General features: G+C 52.2%; 1 protein-coding gene across 3 annotated transcripts in view; it reads left to right on the forward strand.

Annotated features, from left to right (window-relative positions):
- The first annotated feature begins 10,996 nt into the window (after positions 1–10,996).
- Positions 10,997–17,876, forward strand: part of SPEN (spen family transcriptional repressor) — a 65,027-nt gene continuing 58,147 nt past the window's right edge. For all 3 annotated transcript variants that reach the window (XM_032201226.1, XM_032201224.1, XM_032201225.1), the window contains exon 1: positions 10,997–11,118. In XM_032201226.1, coding sequence (XP_032057117.1) covers positions 11,036–11,118 — 83 coding nt within the window. In that variant the 5' untranslated portion in view covers positions 10,997–11,035. The remainder of the gene's footprint in view (positions 11,119–17,876) is intronic.

Raw genomic sequence — 17,876 nt, forward strand, 5'->3', positions numbered from 1 at the left:
AGACGTGGTAATACCGTAAAAAAACACCCCGTCACATCCAAATGCTCGCTGGAGGCTGCAGCCAAGGTACCACGTACGCTTTTTCTTTTCCTTTTTTTTTTTTTTTTTTTTTTTTTTGTTAATGCTGTCTTACCTTTCTCTGCACCACAGTATTGTTACATTATAACATTGCCCCTGCTTTGTTAAAAACCACACACCTAAAATACTATTACTTTTTTTTTTTTTTTTTTTTTTTCCCCTAGAATTATAGATTTAGGCCCATGCAGATGTTATTTTATTTCTACATATATGTATATTTATATATCTCTTTCTTCCAAGGACTGATTACAGAATATAAAACAAAAGCCACACACCTAAAACACTATGATTTAATTACATATAATTACTCAATTTTGGCCCGTATATATGTTTGATTTTATATTTATATATATATATTACCTGTGTTTTCCTCCATTGGCTTTCTACTACAATATATCCTAAAAGCAGAAGAAAAAAATGCCATAATAAAAAAAAAAAAAAAAAGGAAAAAAAGAAAAAAGCAACCCATTTCTTTTTAACAGTCCATGATGGAAGTTTGTGCCTGAATGTTTTATTTGTTCCACAGAGATGTAGATTTTTCCATGGGATATTTGGGGAGGATTTTTTGAATTAAAAGATAAAAATAAAAAATGAAAACAATGAAACAGAACCAAAAATGAGAAACAAAAAATACAAAAACAAACCCCAGTAACTGAAGCTGCAAACGCAATCAAATAGTCCAGATCAGACAATTCATTGTACCAAAAAGAGAGGACAAATTAGTTCAACTTAAGTGGCAGGGCTTTGCTGTAGCTCCGGGAGGAGGGATCAGCTCCTTTATTCCACCATCTAGCGCTCCAAACACCACCATTTTTTGTGCTTTTGTGTTGGTGCGTTTTGTTTCCAGCCTCGCAGGCTGCAAAACCCCGCCGCGCCGGGCACGCATATGTTGTATACAGAGATTTGCTGCAGGCAGGCAGAGCCGTGCCCCGCTCCTTGTGCATTCCTTTCCCTTTTATTATCTGCTCTATGGCTCGCTCGCTTTTTTTTTTTTTTTTTTTTTTCTCTCCCTCTGTGGGTAGGAAGGTTTCTCTCCTCTCCCCAGCTTGGCTGCTTATTCCAGAAGTTTCTACAGCAGAGGAAATTGCACGGGGGAGGGGAGCACCCACTGCGGAGCCTTTGCCGCAGCGCCGGGCAGGCGTGGTCCTGCCGCCGGGGGAGGAGGAGGAGGAGGAGGAGGAGGAGGAGGAGGAGGAGGAGGAGGAGGATGCACCACCTCCCTCCCTCCCTCCCTCCCTGGTTTGGAGGGGCTCTGGCTGCTCGCAGCCTCTTTCCGAGCCTCTCCCCCCTGCTACATTTCCCCATCCTTGAAGGGGGTGCTGGGAGGTGTTTGCAAGGCTTTTTTTTTCTTCTTTTTTTTTCTCCCCTTCCCCCCACCCCCTTTGCTAAATAAATTAAAAGCAGAGATGTCTCCTGATGGAGATGGATGAGGCTGGGCTTACAGCAATGGGGTCGCTCGCTTGCATGCACTGCCGCAGCCTTGATCTGCGGAGCAAGGCTTTGCTGCTGATGGCAGAAGTGACCTTTCCCAGGCGGTGGGAGAAAGGCTTCCCCTCGCCCCGACGTGCTTCTGCTTGGAATTCATTTTAAATAGCAGCGTTATTATTTTTTATCCACCCCCACCCCCCCCCAACAGCTTGCTGTTTCAATGATTTTTTTTTTTTTTTCGGTAGCCTGTGGGTTGAAGCTTCCTCATGATCGTTTTTTGTGTGTGTGTGTGCGCTTTGAATTGCATTTTAAAATTGCCCAGCTGGAGACAAGTCTTGATTAGAGCTGGAACAATAGCTCCATTTTATTAATAATGGGAAGGATTTACAATTCTACAGCACCTTCCTTGGAAGGCTTTCAAAATCATTTGCAAACACACACATATTTAAGCTTTCACAGCTCTGCCTGTGAGGTGGGTAAGTATTTTAATAGTGCCACCAAAAATCACGTAGACCTGGAATCGGTGGCAAATCTCCGTTTCTGAGTGCTGGAATAATGACAGATCTGGTGGGGTTTAGGGCTGCAAAGCTGGGAGGGGGTAGGTTGGTATGCGGGATGGCTAAAAGCTGTAACCTAAATCTGTTTAGTGTTCTCTGTAGATGTATTTTGCTGTGTCCTGGGAACTGGGTTGTTATTTCTCACCCTGCTCCACGCAAGTGACCCTTCCTTCTTGCTCTTTGCCGGAGTGAAGATGTGGACTTGCCTGCTTGTCAGTAAACATCTGCTTATAGATTTTTTTTCTTTTCTTTAATTCATTACCTTCTTGTAGTCCCCAGGTGACCTCCTGTAGTGCTGGCTCCACTGTGGTTTGACCACAGCTTTGCATTAAAGCAGGCTGTGAGCACTAATGTGTCTCTATGCAAGCCAGAATGACCTTGCCGGGGGGACTGGGCCCACCAAGCTAATGCAGATGCTCCGCTTCGATTACACAACCCTGCGTGCAGCTTTTTTTTTGCACATCCCTTCCCTGACCCAGGTAGCGCAGGGGACTGTTGCAATGCTATGGGTGAAAGCTGTCTTCTGCCGTAATTTTTTTTCCTCCTAGGGAAATGCAAGCTTATTTGTGTAATTCCCACTCCATGGCAGATACCTTCTCTGTAAGTACTGTAAACATGCAGCGATCCAAGAGCCATCGGGGCAGTTGGATCTGGCCTTGCCAAGGACTGTAAGGCACAGTGGTCTGGTTGTGTGTGTGCTGTACACTGGCCACAGAAAGCCACAATGCTTCTGTGGTTACTTCTGTCTGGATAGCATGAGTAGGTCCCAGGGCTTCCCCTTCCCACCACTTGCTGTTTCACAAAAGAAAAGGCCGGTGCTTCTGGAAAAAGCTCTGCCTTGTGGGCTTTAAAAACAAACAAACAAAAAAGGAATAAAGAAAAACTGCTGTGGATTAGTCATCTTTATTGTTAAAGGAGGCTGTGTTTGCTGGTCCTATCTGTGTAACGCAAGTGCATGTGAGATATTAGCTATTAGCTCTATTTGTGAAGGCTGGTAATGTGCTCTGGTCACTGCTCTTTGGAGTTGTGCCACCAAGGCTCCATCAGGCTGCTGCTGGCAGGTGGAAAAACTGACAGGCTGGCTTTTCATACCCTTCCATCCATTTTCCCTTTTCACTGCCAATATCTCCGCATTGGCAGGTGTGGAAACACAGAGGCTGTAACAACAGCAAGTGAGGATAGATGAGCTGTCTTCTAGGGTCCAATGCCAGAGAAGAAACCCCAGTGTATTTTTTTTTTCTTGCCTATGGTGGCTTTTACTCTAAGCCCAATTGACTGTATCTCAGGAGAAGACTGAGTTTGATCCTTTTGGATGCTAAAATCGGTGCTGTTTTTAATCCTTTGTTTTTTTTCCCCTTCCCCATAGTCACACAGAAGAGCGAGCCATGCAGTTAAAATGGGATAGCAAAGGACAGCTCCCTCCCCCTTTCCCCTTTCAAAAAACCTTCCAGAGTTGTGTGCTCTTGAACTGCTGCATAGGCAGAAAACATACAATGCAGTTGTCAGCATTGTGCTGATGTGTGGCACATTAAAAAAAAAAACACACACACACAAAAGGGGTGGGGAGAGCGGGCGCCTCCAGGGAGTAAAACTGTGGGGCCCCTTTCCCTACAAGTGAACAGACCTACGTGCAATAGTATATTACTCCTAATTTTGCTCAGGCAAATGCAATGCGCAGACGTCAGAGGGAGGGTTGCAACATGCTAAATTGTGTTGCTGAAGATCAGGGTCCCCTTGAACTATTTTTTCTGTGAACTTGCTCCCATGAGATGCTGCGGCTTCATTACTTGATTCCTCAAGGTTGTGCTTGCTCACCAGGAAGAAGGGAAATAGTTCCTTACTGGGTGCAATTTCTTTTGTTGTGTTGCAAAATGTAATAAAAAGCACCTGGTTCTGGTCTCTCCTAGGTCGTGCATGACTTCAGCAGGCAGAGCCCTAGCGGTTACTAGCGAGCAAGGAGAGCGGGTATTGGCACCTTGTCGTTAGCCTTCCTTAACGAGAATATTGGGATTGGTGTTGTGTGAGTGCAGCGTTCCTTAATGAGAGCATTGGCATTGGTCTTGTGCGAGTGCCTCTGGCTGACCAGCGGAGGGGCCCTGCCCTGCTAAGCTGGAGCAACACCTAATGAGAAACGCAGTGATTTCACTGCCAGCGAGGCAGCCTGGTTGCTGCAGTGATTTGTAGCGTGGCTGTGACTTTATGCTCTTCTGGCAAAAATTTAGCTGAGGATTAGTGTGAGGTGTCCAGGCCAGATTTCATACCGTGCTCCCTGTGCTGGAGAGCTGGGGGAAGCTGGTGTGTGGTGGACGTGGAAATTGCCAATAGCTCGTGTGCCTGAAGTCTCTCATACATTTGGATTAAATGAGCATGGGCAGGAAAATAATTTTATTCTCTTGCTAGGATGTGTTTGGAGATAAGCCTTGTGTTTCTCAGAGGTCTCCGCTGGCCTGCAGGTACAGTGGACCAACAAACTGACCGTTTGGGATGATTTCATGTTTTCCAGGCTGGCACACCCTGTGGGACTCAGAATTACTTTTCCTTGGCAGTTTGGGACAACTAAGTGAGTTACCTCTTGAGCACTGAACTTTTACCGCCCCATGCTTTGGACTGAAGAGTTACTAGAACTACATCCGTGAGGTTTCCAAGCTAAACAAAACCTGAATTTCTGGTGCCAAAAAGCAAGCGAGTGATAGAAACCTCCACTCCTCCTCCGTAAAGGGGGAAACCACAGCCTTTCCAGCTTTCCTATTATAGCGAAGAGTTAAAAAGGCATAAAGATGCGTCGTGAGGTCTGCAGAGCTAGTGGTAGGGTAAAATGAAAGCCAAAGCTAGACAATAAACTGTTCTGTGCTGTATTGCTGGAGAGGATTTAAGATGGGATTGCTCTCGATGTGCAAGCACTTTTCTTCTGTGCCTTTTCCTTGAAGTGAGAGTGATCATGGCATGAACGTGCCCAGCCTGCTTCGTTTAAAACACAGTTACGTCGCTTCGGTATCAAAACGTTGTTTGGTGAAACAAAAGCGTTGATGTTGGCTGGCTTGCGATTTATTTTCTGCTGGGTGTGCCGATCAATCAGATGGGGAATGTGGGAAAGAGCAGCCTTCAGCTCACAGGGCTGGACTGTGTTCTTTGTGTTAAACTCTTGTCCCGCAGCATCTTCAGCATAATTTCTGTGATTCCTCCTGGGCATTGCATGTGGGGCCTTTTATGTAGAGTTAATGCACATCAACGGGGTGTTAAAAATGGCAACGTACAGAATACAGTGATCTCTTCTGTCTGAATGGTTTGGTTTGCTTTTAAATCCTTTGCAGTGTGGGGCTGGCCTCCCCCCTCAAACCCCCTCCCACTTTCTTTTCCCCTGAAGCGTCCTATTTTGCAGCCTGGAAGACTGAAGTCCTCTGTTTGGTTGTTTAAATACCCTGTGTTTGGGAAAAACGAGCAGGTACAGCTCCTCATGTGGTTGCAGAGATCTTTGGGGCCAAGGCAGAAGCTGGCACCTTGATGTTTCTATTTTTTTCCCTAAGTTTCATGAAAAATTAGGTATTAATTCTAATATATTTGCTACGCAGTAAGCAAGAGTGAGCTCTTTTGCAGTCCTGTGAGTGCACATGGTGTTTTGGTTGCGTGGCTTAGCAATTGCTCTGTGCGGTGCTGAAACGTCTGTTTTTGTGTAGCAATGTATTTTGAAAACAGAAGTGTGCTTTTATATATATACAAACGGGTTCACTGTACACCAAATTCCAGGGGCTCCTGAGCTGTGTTTACTGTGCTGCAGAAGGTAGCTGATGCTAACCCACTGGCTACAGTGGCAGTATTTTGTGGCAGCTCCCATCCCCAGTGCTGTGTGGATAAGAACACCACCACCGGCTTTAGCTGGGAGCAGTGCTTGAAAAGGAATTGCTAAATTCTGGGTGCAACCACTTCAGTGACTCGAAGGGAGTCTTCTGGACAGAGTTATCACGTTTTGAAGGCTTGGAGCACTAACCCTCAAGGAGGCAAGAACCCAAATCAATAGCTTTATTGATACAAATCCTATGCTTTGTGTTGCTTAGGATCCAGAACCAGGCTTCATGTTCCAAGCGTTACCGTATAAACCGATCTCCTCCATCTTGGCAACACATGAGCCCAAATATCAAACAGCACCAATCCCTTCTTGGAGAAAATTATCCGTTGCATAAAATGTAATGGGTAAGCAATAAAATTAGCCCGGTAATTCAGGCTGGCTTAAAAATGAGATAAAAGCCTGGCTGGCAATTTGATATTCAGCTGCCATACTGTCACGTTAATAAATATAGTCAATGAGCAGGAAGGGCACGTAAATAAATTTTCCAATGGCAAGATGGAGGCTGGAGCTGGCCAGCTCAAACAAAGCAGAGCTCCGAGCGTTCTTGGTGCTGTCTGAGAGCCCTGGGCTGAGTAACACGCCGTTTTCCTGTAAAAAGCAAAGCAAGCTGGGTGCCTACTGGACACTGGGGATAATTGCTGCGTGCCGTGACTGCGGCCGCTGCAATCCTTGCAGGTCTCTGGTCGATGCAGCCGGCCGATGTCCCCAGCTGCAGGGAGCAGCGTGACGCCTCCCTGCCCCAGCTGCACTGCTGCGAGCTCCAGAGGCAGAGCCCTCGCTAAGCCAGACCCAAGCGTAGGAAGTCCCGGTCTTAGCAAATATAGCTCTGGTTGCTGTCCTTGTTCGGTATCTAATCTTTTTTAAATGTTTGGCAAGCCGTCCCTGCAACACGTGGCAGTGTGCTCCACCACTTGTGTAAGATACAGTGTTAAAAATGTTACGAACATTATGTTACATGTTAAAAATGTATGAACTTGCATTTTCAAGTGTTGTCTGCTCGCTCTGTGACGTGCCCTTCAATTTATTCACATTTCCTCCTAGATGCGAGGCTGTCTCTGGCTGTTCCCTTCGCTTTTTGTATGGACCCCAAGGATGTTTTCTGATTCTCCTGCCCTTTTTTTTCTCCAAACTGGAGAGCTGCTAACTTTATTAGCTCCTTATATGGCAGCACCATTTTCTCACGCCTTTAATGGCTCTCTTTTGATCTGTCCTGCTCTTGCTTTGCTTTTCTTGATGTGAACACAGTGTTCAAGCTGAGATGGGTTTATAACCTGCTCCCTCATTAATATCTGGCCTGGTATTTTAATCCTCTCCAAGTGGTGATAAGAAACATGCAGATGTTTTAACTGAGTGTTTGACCGAGATACCCAGAGATAGCTGGGTTCTCACTACACCTACCGCGTGTATGAGTAATTAAATTGTGCCTTGCCGTGTGCCGGACACTGCCCTGGTGTGTGCCGAAGGCCGAGAGGCATCAGGTGGAGGAGAGCAGCTGGACTCTCCTCTTCTTGGCTCTTTGCCCCCCGCGTGGCAGTAGCACACCGGGGTCCAGGGTTATCTCAGCCCTTGGTGCTTGCCACCGGGCTCGTGTCGCCAGCAGTGCCGGGACCGTGGGCTGGCACGGGCGGCGTGAGCACGTGTCCCTCCTGCGGTGACAAGGACAGCAGCGGCTGCTGCCACATAAGGCTGGTCCTTTATCGAGGTCCCTTTGGCCTCCTGAGGTGGAGGTTGTGCTCGCTCCTGTCTTGAGCATCAGCCCGTGTTCTTTAAAATCTTAGAGTGAGCTGGAGGAATCCCGTCACGGCGGCATTGCCCAAGTTGCGTGTTGCAACTGGGAACAGTTTCCCCCCAGAGCATATGGAAAGGATCAGAATGGTCCAGGGCTTTGCTTTGCGTCAGGGGCCGGGGTTTGTGCTCTTCTTCCAGCTGGCTTTCATGTAAATGGAGCCTTTTAAGCACTGTTTTCAACCATTTCTTCTGTCAACAGAGTCCATGCCTTTGTTTGCGACAGCTCCTGGTCGGCCTGCAGACGTCCCTGCTGGCCAGCCTGCTCTCAGGATTGTGGTGTGACAGCAGTGACCCCGCGAGAGGTTTCTTTGAAGGACCTGGGAGCCCGTGTGTTTTTCTCTTGTCCCTTGGATGTGTTTCCCTGGCAGGGAGGGAGGGAAAATGGTTGGAAGTGTTGCCTCAGCAAGCATGCCCAGCTGGGGAGGGGAAAATATGGCATCGAAAAGCTACTTGATGCATGGTTTGAGGGAAGGGGGGGGTTCTTTCCTCCCCAAAGTGGATGCCTGTGGAGTGCTTAAAAAAGGTATAGACAAGTAGTTCCTGCTCGTTGGGCTTTTGACCAGTTAAAACAAAGAGCTAAGCCCATTTCCATAGAGAAATGTGTGGTGGAAAACTCTGGTGGAGTACATTAGCAATGCCTTTTCGTGTGTGTGTGGCTTGGTCACATGCTTTAAATAATAAATGGTTTGCATTCAAAAGATGTATTTATTTATTTTTAATCAGTAGATCTCAGTTTGGCAGAGCAGTTTAACACCCGTCATCACTGGGGAAACTGAGGCACGGGGCCATGAAGGGATCAGCCTGCAGCCGCACGGCAGAGCTGGGGATAAGACCCAGGTTTGCAGAGGCTCAGGTTGATGTGCGTCAGAGGTCTGATTAAATCAAGAGATTTGCAAGTTTAAGTGACCTATAGCTCAACGACTTTGACCAGTTGCTGCTAGAAGGTTTCAGCCGCCCTGGGCAGGGTCCTGCCAGACCGGGCGGCATCTTGCAAGGTGCCCACCAGAGATTAATGAGCGTGGACTAAGGGCAGAGGTGGCACAGTTGAGCTCCGCTCATCCCAACAAATAAGAACATGGTTTTAATCAATAGAAAAGCGCCGGCAGCAAGCGGGAGGCTTTGGCCAAGGAAAATACTGAAATATTAGTCTGCTCTCTGTGGTGAAAGCAGCTAACTGGCTTATGTGGCTTCAAAAAAAAAATAAAAAAGTACTAATGGCCCTGGGTGCGTGTTCAGTTTTATCCTGACCTCAGACTGCTCACTCGCTGCTGCTCTGAGTGTTGTGGCAGTAATCAGCTGGGCATTTTTGGGCACATAAATGAGTGGTATTATCAGCAGCGCAGAGTCTCACTTTTTTTTCCTGAAGGTGCAAAAAGCTACCCTCCAGGTTAAGGACGTGCAGCTCCGGGTTCAAGAGCTGCCCTTCAAGCAGGGATGGGTCAGACCGCGGCCTTGTCAGCAGTGTTAAGTACCAAAATCCCTGCAACTGTAATTTCACATCCTGGCACGCTCTTTTCGGCACTTCGTCCTTTCACGGCGGATGCTGGGTGCAAAGTGCTGCCTGCCCCGTGCCGCTTGTCGTGGGCGGCTCACCCTGCCCGCGCTCCAGCACCGGGGCAGGCAACTTCTGCCAGCAGCGTGCGCGGAGCTGGAGCTCCCAGTGGGTGCTTTTTTCCGAAAATCCCCACAGAAAACCCACGCTGGGGCGCGGGAGCAGGGGATGCCTTGCTCTCCGAACCTCTGCACGGTGGGAGTTTGTTTTCCGCGGTTCTCAGGGCGACGCGGCCTCCCCGTTTCGGTCGGGGGAAGGATTTGGCAGCAAGGCGCCCGTGGCCGTTTGCATAAGAGCGAGGATGATTCAGTGACCTCCCTCCCACCGCCGGAGCGCTTGGCGGGCGGCCAGCGCTGCCAGCCCCGCGTGAGGTTGCATATAGCTCTGAACTTTGGAGTCATTAGAGATAAACAGCGCTATAGGCTCCTGAAAGGCCGCGCAACACCGGGCCCTTGTCTGCCTTAACCCAAATTAATTTTTTACTCGCTCTTGCTGATTGCATCGAGGCAGCGCGCTGGGTTTTCCTTTGGTTTGCGTGTCACGGAGAGGGGGAGCCTCGAGGCCCCGGCTTCTGAGTGTGTCGGGGTGTCCGTGTGTCCGGCCCTGGCCCTGTGGGAGCACCGCGCTGGGAGGGCTCCTGGGAGCATCCTGGAGGGCTCGTCCTGGCCCCCCCCGCCTTGTGTCCTCCCCCCTGGGTGCTCGGCACGCTGCAGCCCCTTCCTTGCCGCGTACCCCACGCTGTGTAACGCAGCTCCTTGCTCTGAGCCCCGCTCCTGGCAGCGCAGCCCCCTCGGTTCTCATCGCCTCCCGTCCGTGTCTCACGGTGCCCCCCTCCCTCAGGGCAGCCCCGCTCTGTGTCCCCCCCCTCACCTCACGCCGCGCCCCCTCTTCCTCCTTGCCCCCTTTTTTGCAAGCCAGCCCCCCCCTTATCGCTGCGTACCCCTTATCGGCTATACAGAGGGGTCACACCCCAATTTCCCATTTCCCACCCTTTCTGTGCCCCCCCCCATCCCTCCCCCATTCCCCCCTCATCGCTGCCCCCCCCATCCCCCCCCCGCCCCTCTCTGCCCCCGCGCGCCCCCGCGCATGCGCGGTGCCGCCGCCCGGCCGCGGGGCGTTCCGCGCTCACGCTCCTCCTCCCCCCCCGCTCCCCCCCCCCTCCCCCGCCTTCCACCCCCCGCCCCCCCCCGCCCAATGCCGGCGGCGGGGCCGCGGCGCGCGCCCGTGCGCGCAGTGCGCCTGCGCGGGGGCCCCCGTGTGGCGCTGCGAGAGGCGCGGGGGGGGGCGAGCGAGCGGAGCCGGCGGAGCCGCGAGGGGCAGGAGGAGGAGGAGGAGGAGGAGGAGGAGGAAGGGGGGGGCGGCGGGGGGGGGGGCGCCGCGCTGCCGCTGCCGGAGGAGGAGGAGGAGGAGGAGGAGGAGGAGGAAGCGCGAGCGAGCGCGCCGGGGCCGAGGCGGGGGGCGGCCGGCAGCGAGCGGAGCCGCGGCGGGGGGGGGGGAGCCCGCCGCCCGGCAGCCAGGGGGCCCCCCCGCAGCCCATGGTGCCGCCCGCCGCCGCCACCACCGCCGCCGCCGCCGCCGCGGGGGGAGGCAGCTGAGGGCGGCGGGGCCCCGCGGCGGAAGAGGCGGAGGGCGGCCGGCAGGAGGCGGGGGCGGCGGCGGGCGAGCGGCGGCGGCGGCGGGCGGCAGCGCTGCGCGGGGGGAGGCGGCCGCGAGGCCGGGCAGGGGCCGGGGCCGGGACCGGGGCCGGGGCCGGGGCAGGGGCGGCGGGCTCGCCCCGCGCCGCGCAGCATGGTGCGGGAAACCAGGCACCTCTGGGTGGGCAACCTGCCGGAGAACGTGCGCGAGGAGAAGATCATCGAGCACTTCAAGCGGTGAGTGGCGCCGCGGGGCAGCGGGGGGGGGGGGTGTTGGGGGGGTTGCACGGGGCGCGGAGCACCGGGGCCGTGCCGTGTTACCGCCCGGTGCTCCGGAGCGGGCCGCGGCCGTGCCCCCGCTGCCAGGCGGAGCTGCCGGGGGCACTCAGCAGAGCCCCGGAGGAAGCAGCGCCCAGCCCCGCAGCCCTGCACGAGGGCAGCGCTCCGCGGGCCGGGCCGCTTATTGTTGGCTGTTGGTGGCTTTTTTTTTGTGTGTGTTTTTTTTTTTTTTTTTTTTTTTCCTCCCTCTCGGTGTGTCGTCGTTGCATAGATGAACCCAGCTCCCACGGCGCAGCTCACGAGGAAGTAGTGGCTGTTTGCACGGTTGTATTTTCCTCCTCCCCGCTGCACGGTTCCGTGCGAGAGGAGGCTTCTCGTGAGTCGCGGCAGCACCGCGGCTGTGGGAAACGTGCGCGCACAAAGTTGGTGCCCGGCGCTGCACGCTGGAAGCTTCTCCTAGGAAAAAAGAAGAAGGTGACGAGCCCCGGGTGCAGCCGCTGACCTCCCACCAAGTGATTTTTGTTTTCTATTTTTTATTTTTTTAAATTCCGAAAGGATTTGGAAGCTTCCTCCAGTCTGCCTCGCTCTGCTGCCTTAGCGCTGGAAAAATGACGGCGCGTCCTTAATAATGAGTCACCATGGGAAAAATAGATGTGGTTACCAACACGCGAGGAGGCTGGGCCGGGGAGCCCGCTGACAGATGGCGGGCCTCGGCTGCCTCCCTGCCCGCAGCCTCAGCCCAAAAAGGGGCCGTGGGTGCTGCCCCCCCGCCTCGCTCACAGCCCCACGGGTGGCACCGTGCCCCCCGTGGGTCCGGGGCCACGGCTCGTGGTCCCCTCTCTGCCTGTGTGCAGCCCTGGGCCAAGCCGAGTGGCCCTGGGGGGCTTCTCCCCACACCCGGCTGCTGCCAGGCGGCCTCTAAAATGGCGGCGGGGCCCCGGCGGCGTGGGCAGGCGGCGCGGGGGCTCGGGCACCCCCGGGCTGCGGGCAGGGGGCCCCGCCGCAGGGCGATCCTGCGGGGCTGGGAGCCAGACGTGGCGAGGCTGGAGCTGAAATGAAAAAAACAGGAATCGTAAAAAAAAAAATACAAAGAAAAACAAGGTTCAGCTGCGTATATGCGCTCGGAGCGGGGGCTGCGCCGACCTATTTACTCGTCGCTTCTCTTCACGTTTGCCCCCCCCTCCCAAGCCTTGCATTCCGCCAACGCCACCGTCGGCTGCTCTCCCGGTGGCTCCCACGGAGGGGATGGCACTCGGGCATTTGCTGTGGTTTGTGGTGTCCCCGAGCCCAGGTCGCGGGATCGGGCGTTATACAAAGGCAGGGTTCGGGGAAGAAAATGCGCTGCGGGGCTGTTTGTGTAATTCCAGGCATAGCTAGCTGAGGAAATACGAGGCACTCGAATGGAAGTGGAAATTTGACATTCCTGGGTCTTATTTTGTCCGTGCCTCCTCTTTTGTAAGATGTATTAAAGCAGGAAAAAGTTGCTATGGTACTGTTGCTTAGAGATGGATGTGGAAAAAATGGTAGGCTCTGAATTAATTACTTTTTTTTTTTGTTGTTTCTACCTTTGCGAGTTTCGATTGGTGGCTTTGGAGGGAGGTTTGCTGCCAGGCAAAACCCTTCATTCCTATATTTTCTCGCTTTGTTTTGAAAAGAGATTTCTTTCAACGTTAGTGCATTTCGAGGAGGCCGGTCTCGCACGAGTAAACACACGGGTAAAAATACGCTCCAGCCGCTCCGTGCCTCTGCTCTGCACATCTGGCTCCGCTCGAAGCATCTGGCTCAGGGTGCGGGTACCAGAGGGGAGGGCGAGGGACCCCCGCAGGGGTCCGGCTGCCCGGGTCTCTGCCCCAGGTACCCGTAGCCGCGGGTGCCGGCGAAGTGCAGGTACTGCCCGCGGACAATGGAGCCGCGCTCTTTGTGCGCCAGGGCCCGGTGTCACGGCTGCGAGGCGGAGGGCTGCCTCCTTGGAGAGAAGAGCTGTCGCCTTTGGAGCGCGAGCCTGAGGAGACGGAGCTGATCCTGCGAAATGGAGTTCCCACCCATCCCCCTGCCTGAGAGCGGCCGCTGGCGGCACCGCGCTGCCAGCGGGAGGGAGTTGGGGAGCAGCCTGCCTGGAATCCCCCGGCCTGGGCAGCAGCACTGCCTGCGGGGGCTTTGTGTGTCCCCTTGGCTGACGAGGTGCTGCGGCTCCTGTCTCACAGCCTGCGTGCCCGCTGTCCTGCTGCCGCCCGGCCTCTGCTAGGAGCCCGTTTGGGAAACGCGACCATCCTGCTTCCAAAGAAGCAAAATTCAAGGACGGCTCTGAAACTTCAGGCCTGGCAGGCGTGTTCAGTAGGAGGGGTGTGCTGGTTTTATCTTCTTTTCTTTCCTTGTCCAGTTACTGGGGGCACCTTGCTGGCGTTTGCAGTCTTTCAAGTCATTTTTTAAGAGAAGGAATTAAGACGAAGGCGTTTTGCAGAAGCTGTCTTTTTGGTTGTAAAACACTCTTGATTGGTTACAACACTGTTTATGAATTCTCCTCTCAGATGAGCAAATACTGGAGTTGGTCTTGAATCCTTGGCTTATCACATAGTGTTATTTTTTTTCCTGAAAATTCCTTTTTATAGATTGTCTTCATACTAAAAGGGGTAGCAAGAGAGTGATTTTGTGTGTATTGGGAAAAAAAAAAAATCACTCAGAGCTTTTGTTTTGTTCTCCTAGGCAGCTACTCCCTTTTGAAAAACTTCTTTCTAACGTGCTGTGTTTTCTTTCGGTGAGCTGCTCAGGCATTCCTGAATATGAAAGCAATCGGGGCCAGGAGCTGGGGTCCGCAGTTAAGATGGAGCAAACGCCGAGCCCCTGGCAGGGTGTCGGGGCTGAGCTGGGCGCGTGGGGAAGCAGTGGGAGCAATCATTCCGGGCTCACCTAATTAACGCTGTCTTGACTAGCAGGAAAAAAGTCATTCACCATCACTGGAACAGATGCTCGGCAGCTTGCGGAACAAGGCAACTAAATATAGTAACAGTTGTCCCCAGCACAAGTGTTGGCCTTCCATATTTTTTTTTCCCTGTGTTTTCTCCCAGTTAATCTGAAAGAACATGGCTTTGTCCCTTTATTGGTGTTTTAAAGGGCAAGAGGAGTAAAAGCCGCTTAATTGCGTGCCATGTGACTTTGGTATGCCATCTCGTATTCTGTGGGAGAATTAAGATGTTCAGAGGGGCAACCAAGCCCAGGAAAAACCCTGGGTTTTGGGGAACAAACGCCTTCCTTTTAAAGTCACTGCGAATGCGTTGCAGATCAGAGCAGCCCTGGAGGAGACGAGTATCGTAACGCTTCTTCAGGCCTGTTGGAAAACCGGCGAGCTTTGTCCGGCGCCACGCTGCTCCCTGGTCCGAGGGGTGTAGGATACCCTCTGGAGAAGCAGTTTGTGTTTCCAACACCGCCGCTCTTCGGAGTTGCTCTGCAGTACATGGGCGTAATCGAGAGCACGTGTTTGTTTTCAGTAACTTCCAAATAACATTCGGTCAGCGTACAAAATGTTGTGTCTGATGGTTGGGAGCCTGGGAACACGAAGCCTCCCTGCTCTCTGCTCCATGCATTGCTGCCGAGGGTGAAGGTGGCGCAGCGGGATGCTGGTCAACTGCTCCCCAGCTCGTGTGGGGCAGAGCAGTAGGACTGCCACTGGGGGACTGGCTTGGGGACCTTGGAAGAACCCCCCGTGGCTGTTCAGTGTTGGAGCTGTTTATTTAGGACTGCACCATTTCTCCAGCCTTCCCCGCTTACGCCAGCAGCAGGTCTTTCGGTGCCTTTCCACAGGAACAGGCTCGAGTCGGATGTAGGAGCGCTGCAGTCCTTCTAGTAAAATTCTCGAATACATTCCCGGGCTTTTATTGCTTACAATCTAGTGATGGTTCTTGGATATCATTTAAGATGCAAACACATGGGTAGTTACACTAAATCAGCTTTGCATATAGAGGTCCCTAACCAGATGTTAGGTTTATCTGAGGAAGAGGCAGGAATATGGATGCAGAATGAACTACTTCTGCTTTTTTTCCCCTCTGTTCTTACCACTTGTAGGTGATGGTGTTTCCACAGCGCAGGCGCTAGCCTTTTTAGCTCAGCGCCTTTGAAAGGAAGGGGAAGGTAAAATTTATGCCTGTGCTTTGTTGAGGCAGTGTCTGGAATATCAGGCAGTGTCGGCACTGGGTTATGCTGCGTTTTACAAACGTCTCCAGTAAGGTGATTGTAGTTTTACAGAACAGAAAACGCAGGAAGATCGTGGGAAGGCATTCGGTTGGGGGATTAAGGCATGGGGATTAAGCTAATTGCCCAGAATCGGATGGGAAAGACAGACATGGAAGGCACAAGGCGTGTCCTGCCTCCCTGAGCCTTGGTCCGGCTCCGTAGCGAAAGCCTGCCTCGCACCGCACGAAGGCTTTTCAGTCGAGGGGCTAAAGGAGCACGGGTGCTGGCGGCGCCCCCGTTTTCCACAACACCTCTGGTGGTGCTGCCGGCCCTGGCCCCAATGGAGAAGCTCCCTGAGCAGCCACCTGCTTCTTCCCCATGGCCGAGCTGCGCGGAGGGCAGCTCCTTGGCACTTCGGGGTCCGCTGGCTGCTCCGCGTTCTGCTCTTCGCGTGCACTTGAGGTGGCAGCTTGGTGACGCCACGCTTGGCAGGGAGATGCCTATATAATGACTTCAAAGAAACTTAATGAAGAGCCGCACCGAGCACAGATTTGGACTAAGCTTCTATTAAGTGTTTTTAAACGCTGAGCCGTGTTAGAAAGATAAGTGGATGTACTTTGTTACAAAATTCTGTCCTCTGGTGAGTCCTGCCAGCATTGCTTGTTGCCTGAACTTTCTTCAGAGCGTCCTGGTTGCATGTCCTGGTCCTGTTCTGGCTGAAAGGCTGCTCTGAAGTTACACTGGCTTTTGGTATTTCTTGGGCTTACTTTAAATTCCATTGGTACCATAATAAATAATCCTGATGCCCTTTCTGGTGGATTGCTGAATGCCTAACTCAGTCATGTAAAAGCTCTGTGAGGTTGCTCAACGTGCACGGGAGATGCTTGTTGGAGCTTGAGGGTTGCCGTGGCCGAATCTGGGTCGCTGGAAGCATTTGGCTCCCTGTGGAACCCCTTCTGTGAAGAGAGAAAGCGGGCTGGTGCACGGAGAACGTAACAGCCCTTGTGAGGCATACGCGGATATTAAACCCATTCATCAACTTAAAACAGGGGACTAGGAAAGGCCTAAAGCTGTTTTTGATAGTCTTGTTGACTGTTTTTTTTTTTTTTTTTTTCCCCCAATGCTTTTCATAGGACAGAAAGTCATGCCAAGTTCTCCGGCAGATGACCTTATTGCAGTCTTAAGGTGTGTCCAAAATTAGGTCCTTGTCTTCGCTGAGGGCCAAGAAGCGCCAGCTAGCATTTCATAAGAAAGGAAGCAAATATCCAAATGAGTGGAGGGCAGGCTGCAGTCCTTGGGCACGTTGGTGAGTCAGGATGAACCCAGAGCTTTGTTTTCCTGAGCTGATGTGCTGCGACTGCAGACTGACTGGCTGCTCTGGTGGCTTCATGCTGTCGTCAGCTTGTGAGCAGGAGGACGTGTTCTGCACGTGAAGATGCATCTGAGGAGCAATGACAGCCAAAGCGAGGTGTTGTGGCGGTGTTTGGGGATGGTGGGGAGGGGGTGAAGGTGAGGGTCGCCCCTCCTGGCTGCTGTCAGGTTGCTTCAGCCAGTGCTCTGGGAGGTGCTGGTGACGGGGGTGTAAGCAGTTAAGTTGCCTGTGGGGTGGGTAAGGTCTGGTTTTGGTGGATACCAAAAATAAGCACTTGTGAGATACAGCGTATGTGTTTTTTATTAAGCTCCGTGAACTCGCTGAGGTCTGCGAACGCCCTGAAACCAAAGACTGGAAAGGCAAACATTCTTAAACAATGAACTAAGGAATAAACTAGAAAATATGATTACTCTCCATAATAAGATTTTGAGTTTAGCTGCGTCTTCGGCATGCCAATTTAGAAATCTCGTGGGAGGAATATGAGCCTGAAGATGGAAATTCACAGTGTACAACCAGTCTCGTGGCTTACCTTCACATGAGTCTCTGTAGTGTTCTGAAGATGATTTGAACAGTTAATGAACATCAGACAAAAGCTGCTTTTTTGCTGCCGAGCTTGCAAGGCACTGGCTCGGACCCGATGAGGGTACGTGCGGGGGCAATGCCAGAGCCTTTGCCTTTCTGCCTGCCTGGAGAGCTCCCGTTGTGGCTGGGTCATGTCAGCTCTGGCCTCCTCGGGTCCAAAAACCCGTCTCTAATGCCTGTCTGCAGTAATGTTTTAAGATGTGATGATGACTTCTGTGTAATGAATAAAACACAGCGACTGCTTTGGTTTCTGCATTTCCATAGTTATTGTTTAACCTACTAACACTGTGTAATCGTCGCATGCAATCTGTAAAATCCTGTAGTGTGAAGATAACATCCCTTAATAAAAGAATAAACAGTTACAGACTTTTCATAAATATACCACAGTATATTCCAGGGCCTGCTGCAATCTGATCTGTTAACAGGGTAGATTGACTATGAAGGCAGTGTCTCTGAATTCATTTGAAACAACATACTTCTCAAGACGGATTTTTTGGAAGTGTACCCTGTAGCACTGCGTGCGGCTGGCTCCCTACGCTATTTTGTATATTCATGCGTTGTCTGAGGTCCAAATATTCATGGTGACTTGGGTGAG

Source organism: Aythya fuligula, chromosome 21 (assembly GCF_009819795.1).
Source record: "Aythya fuligula isolate bAytFul2 chromosome 21, bAytFul2.pri, whole genome shotgun sequence".
Lineage (NCBI taxonomy): Eukaryota > Metazoa > Chordata > Aves > Anseriformes > Anatidae > Aythya > Aythya fuligula.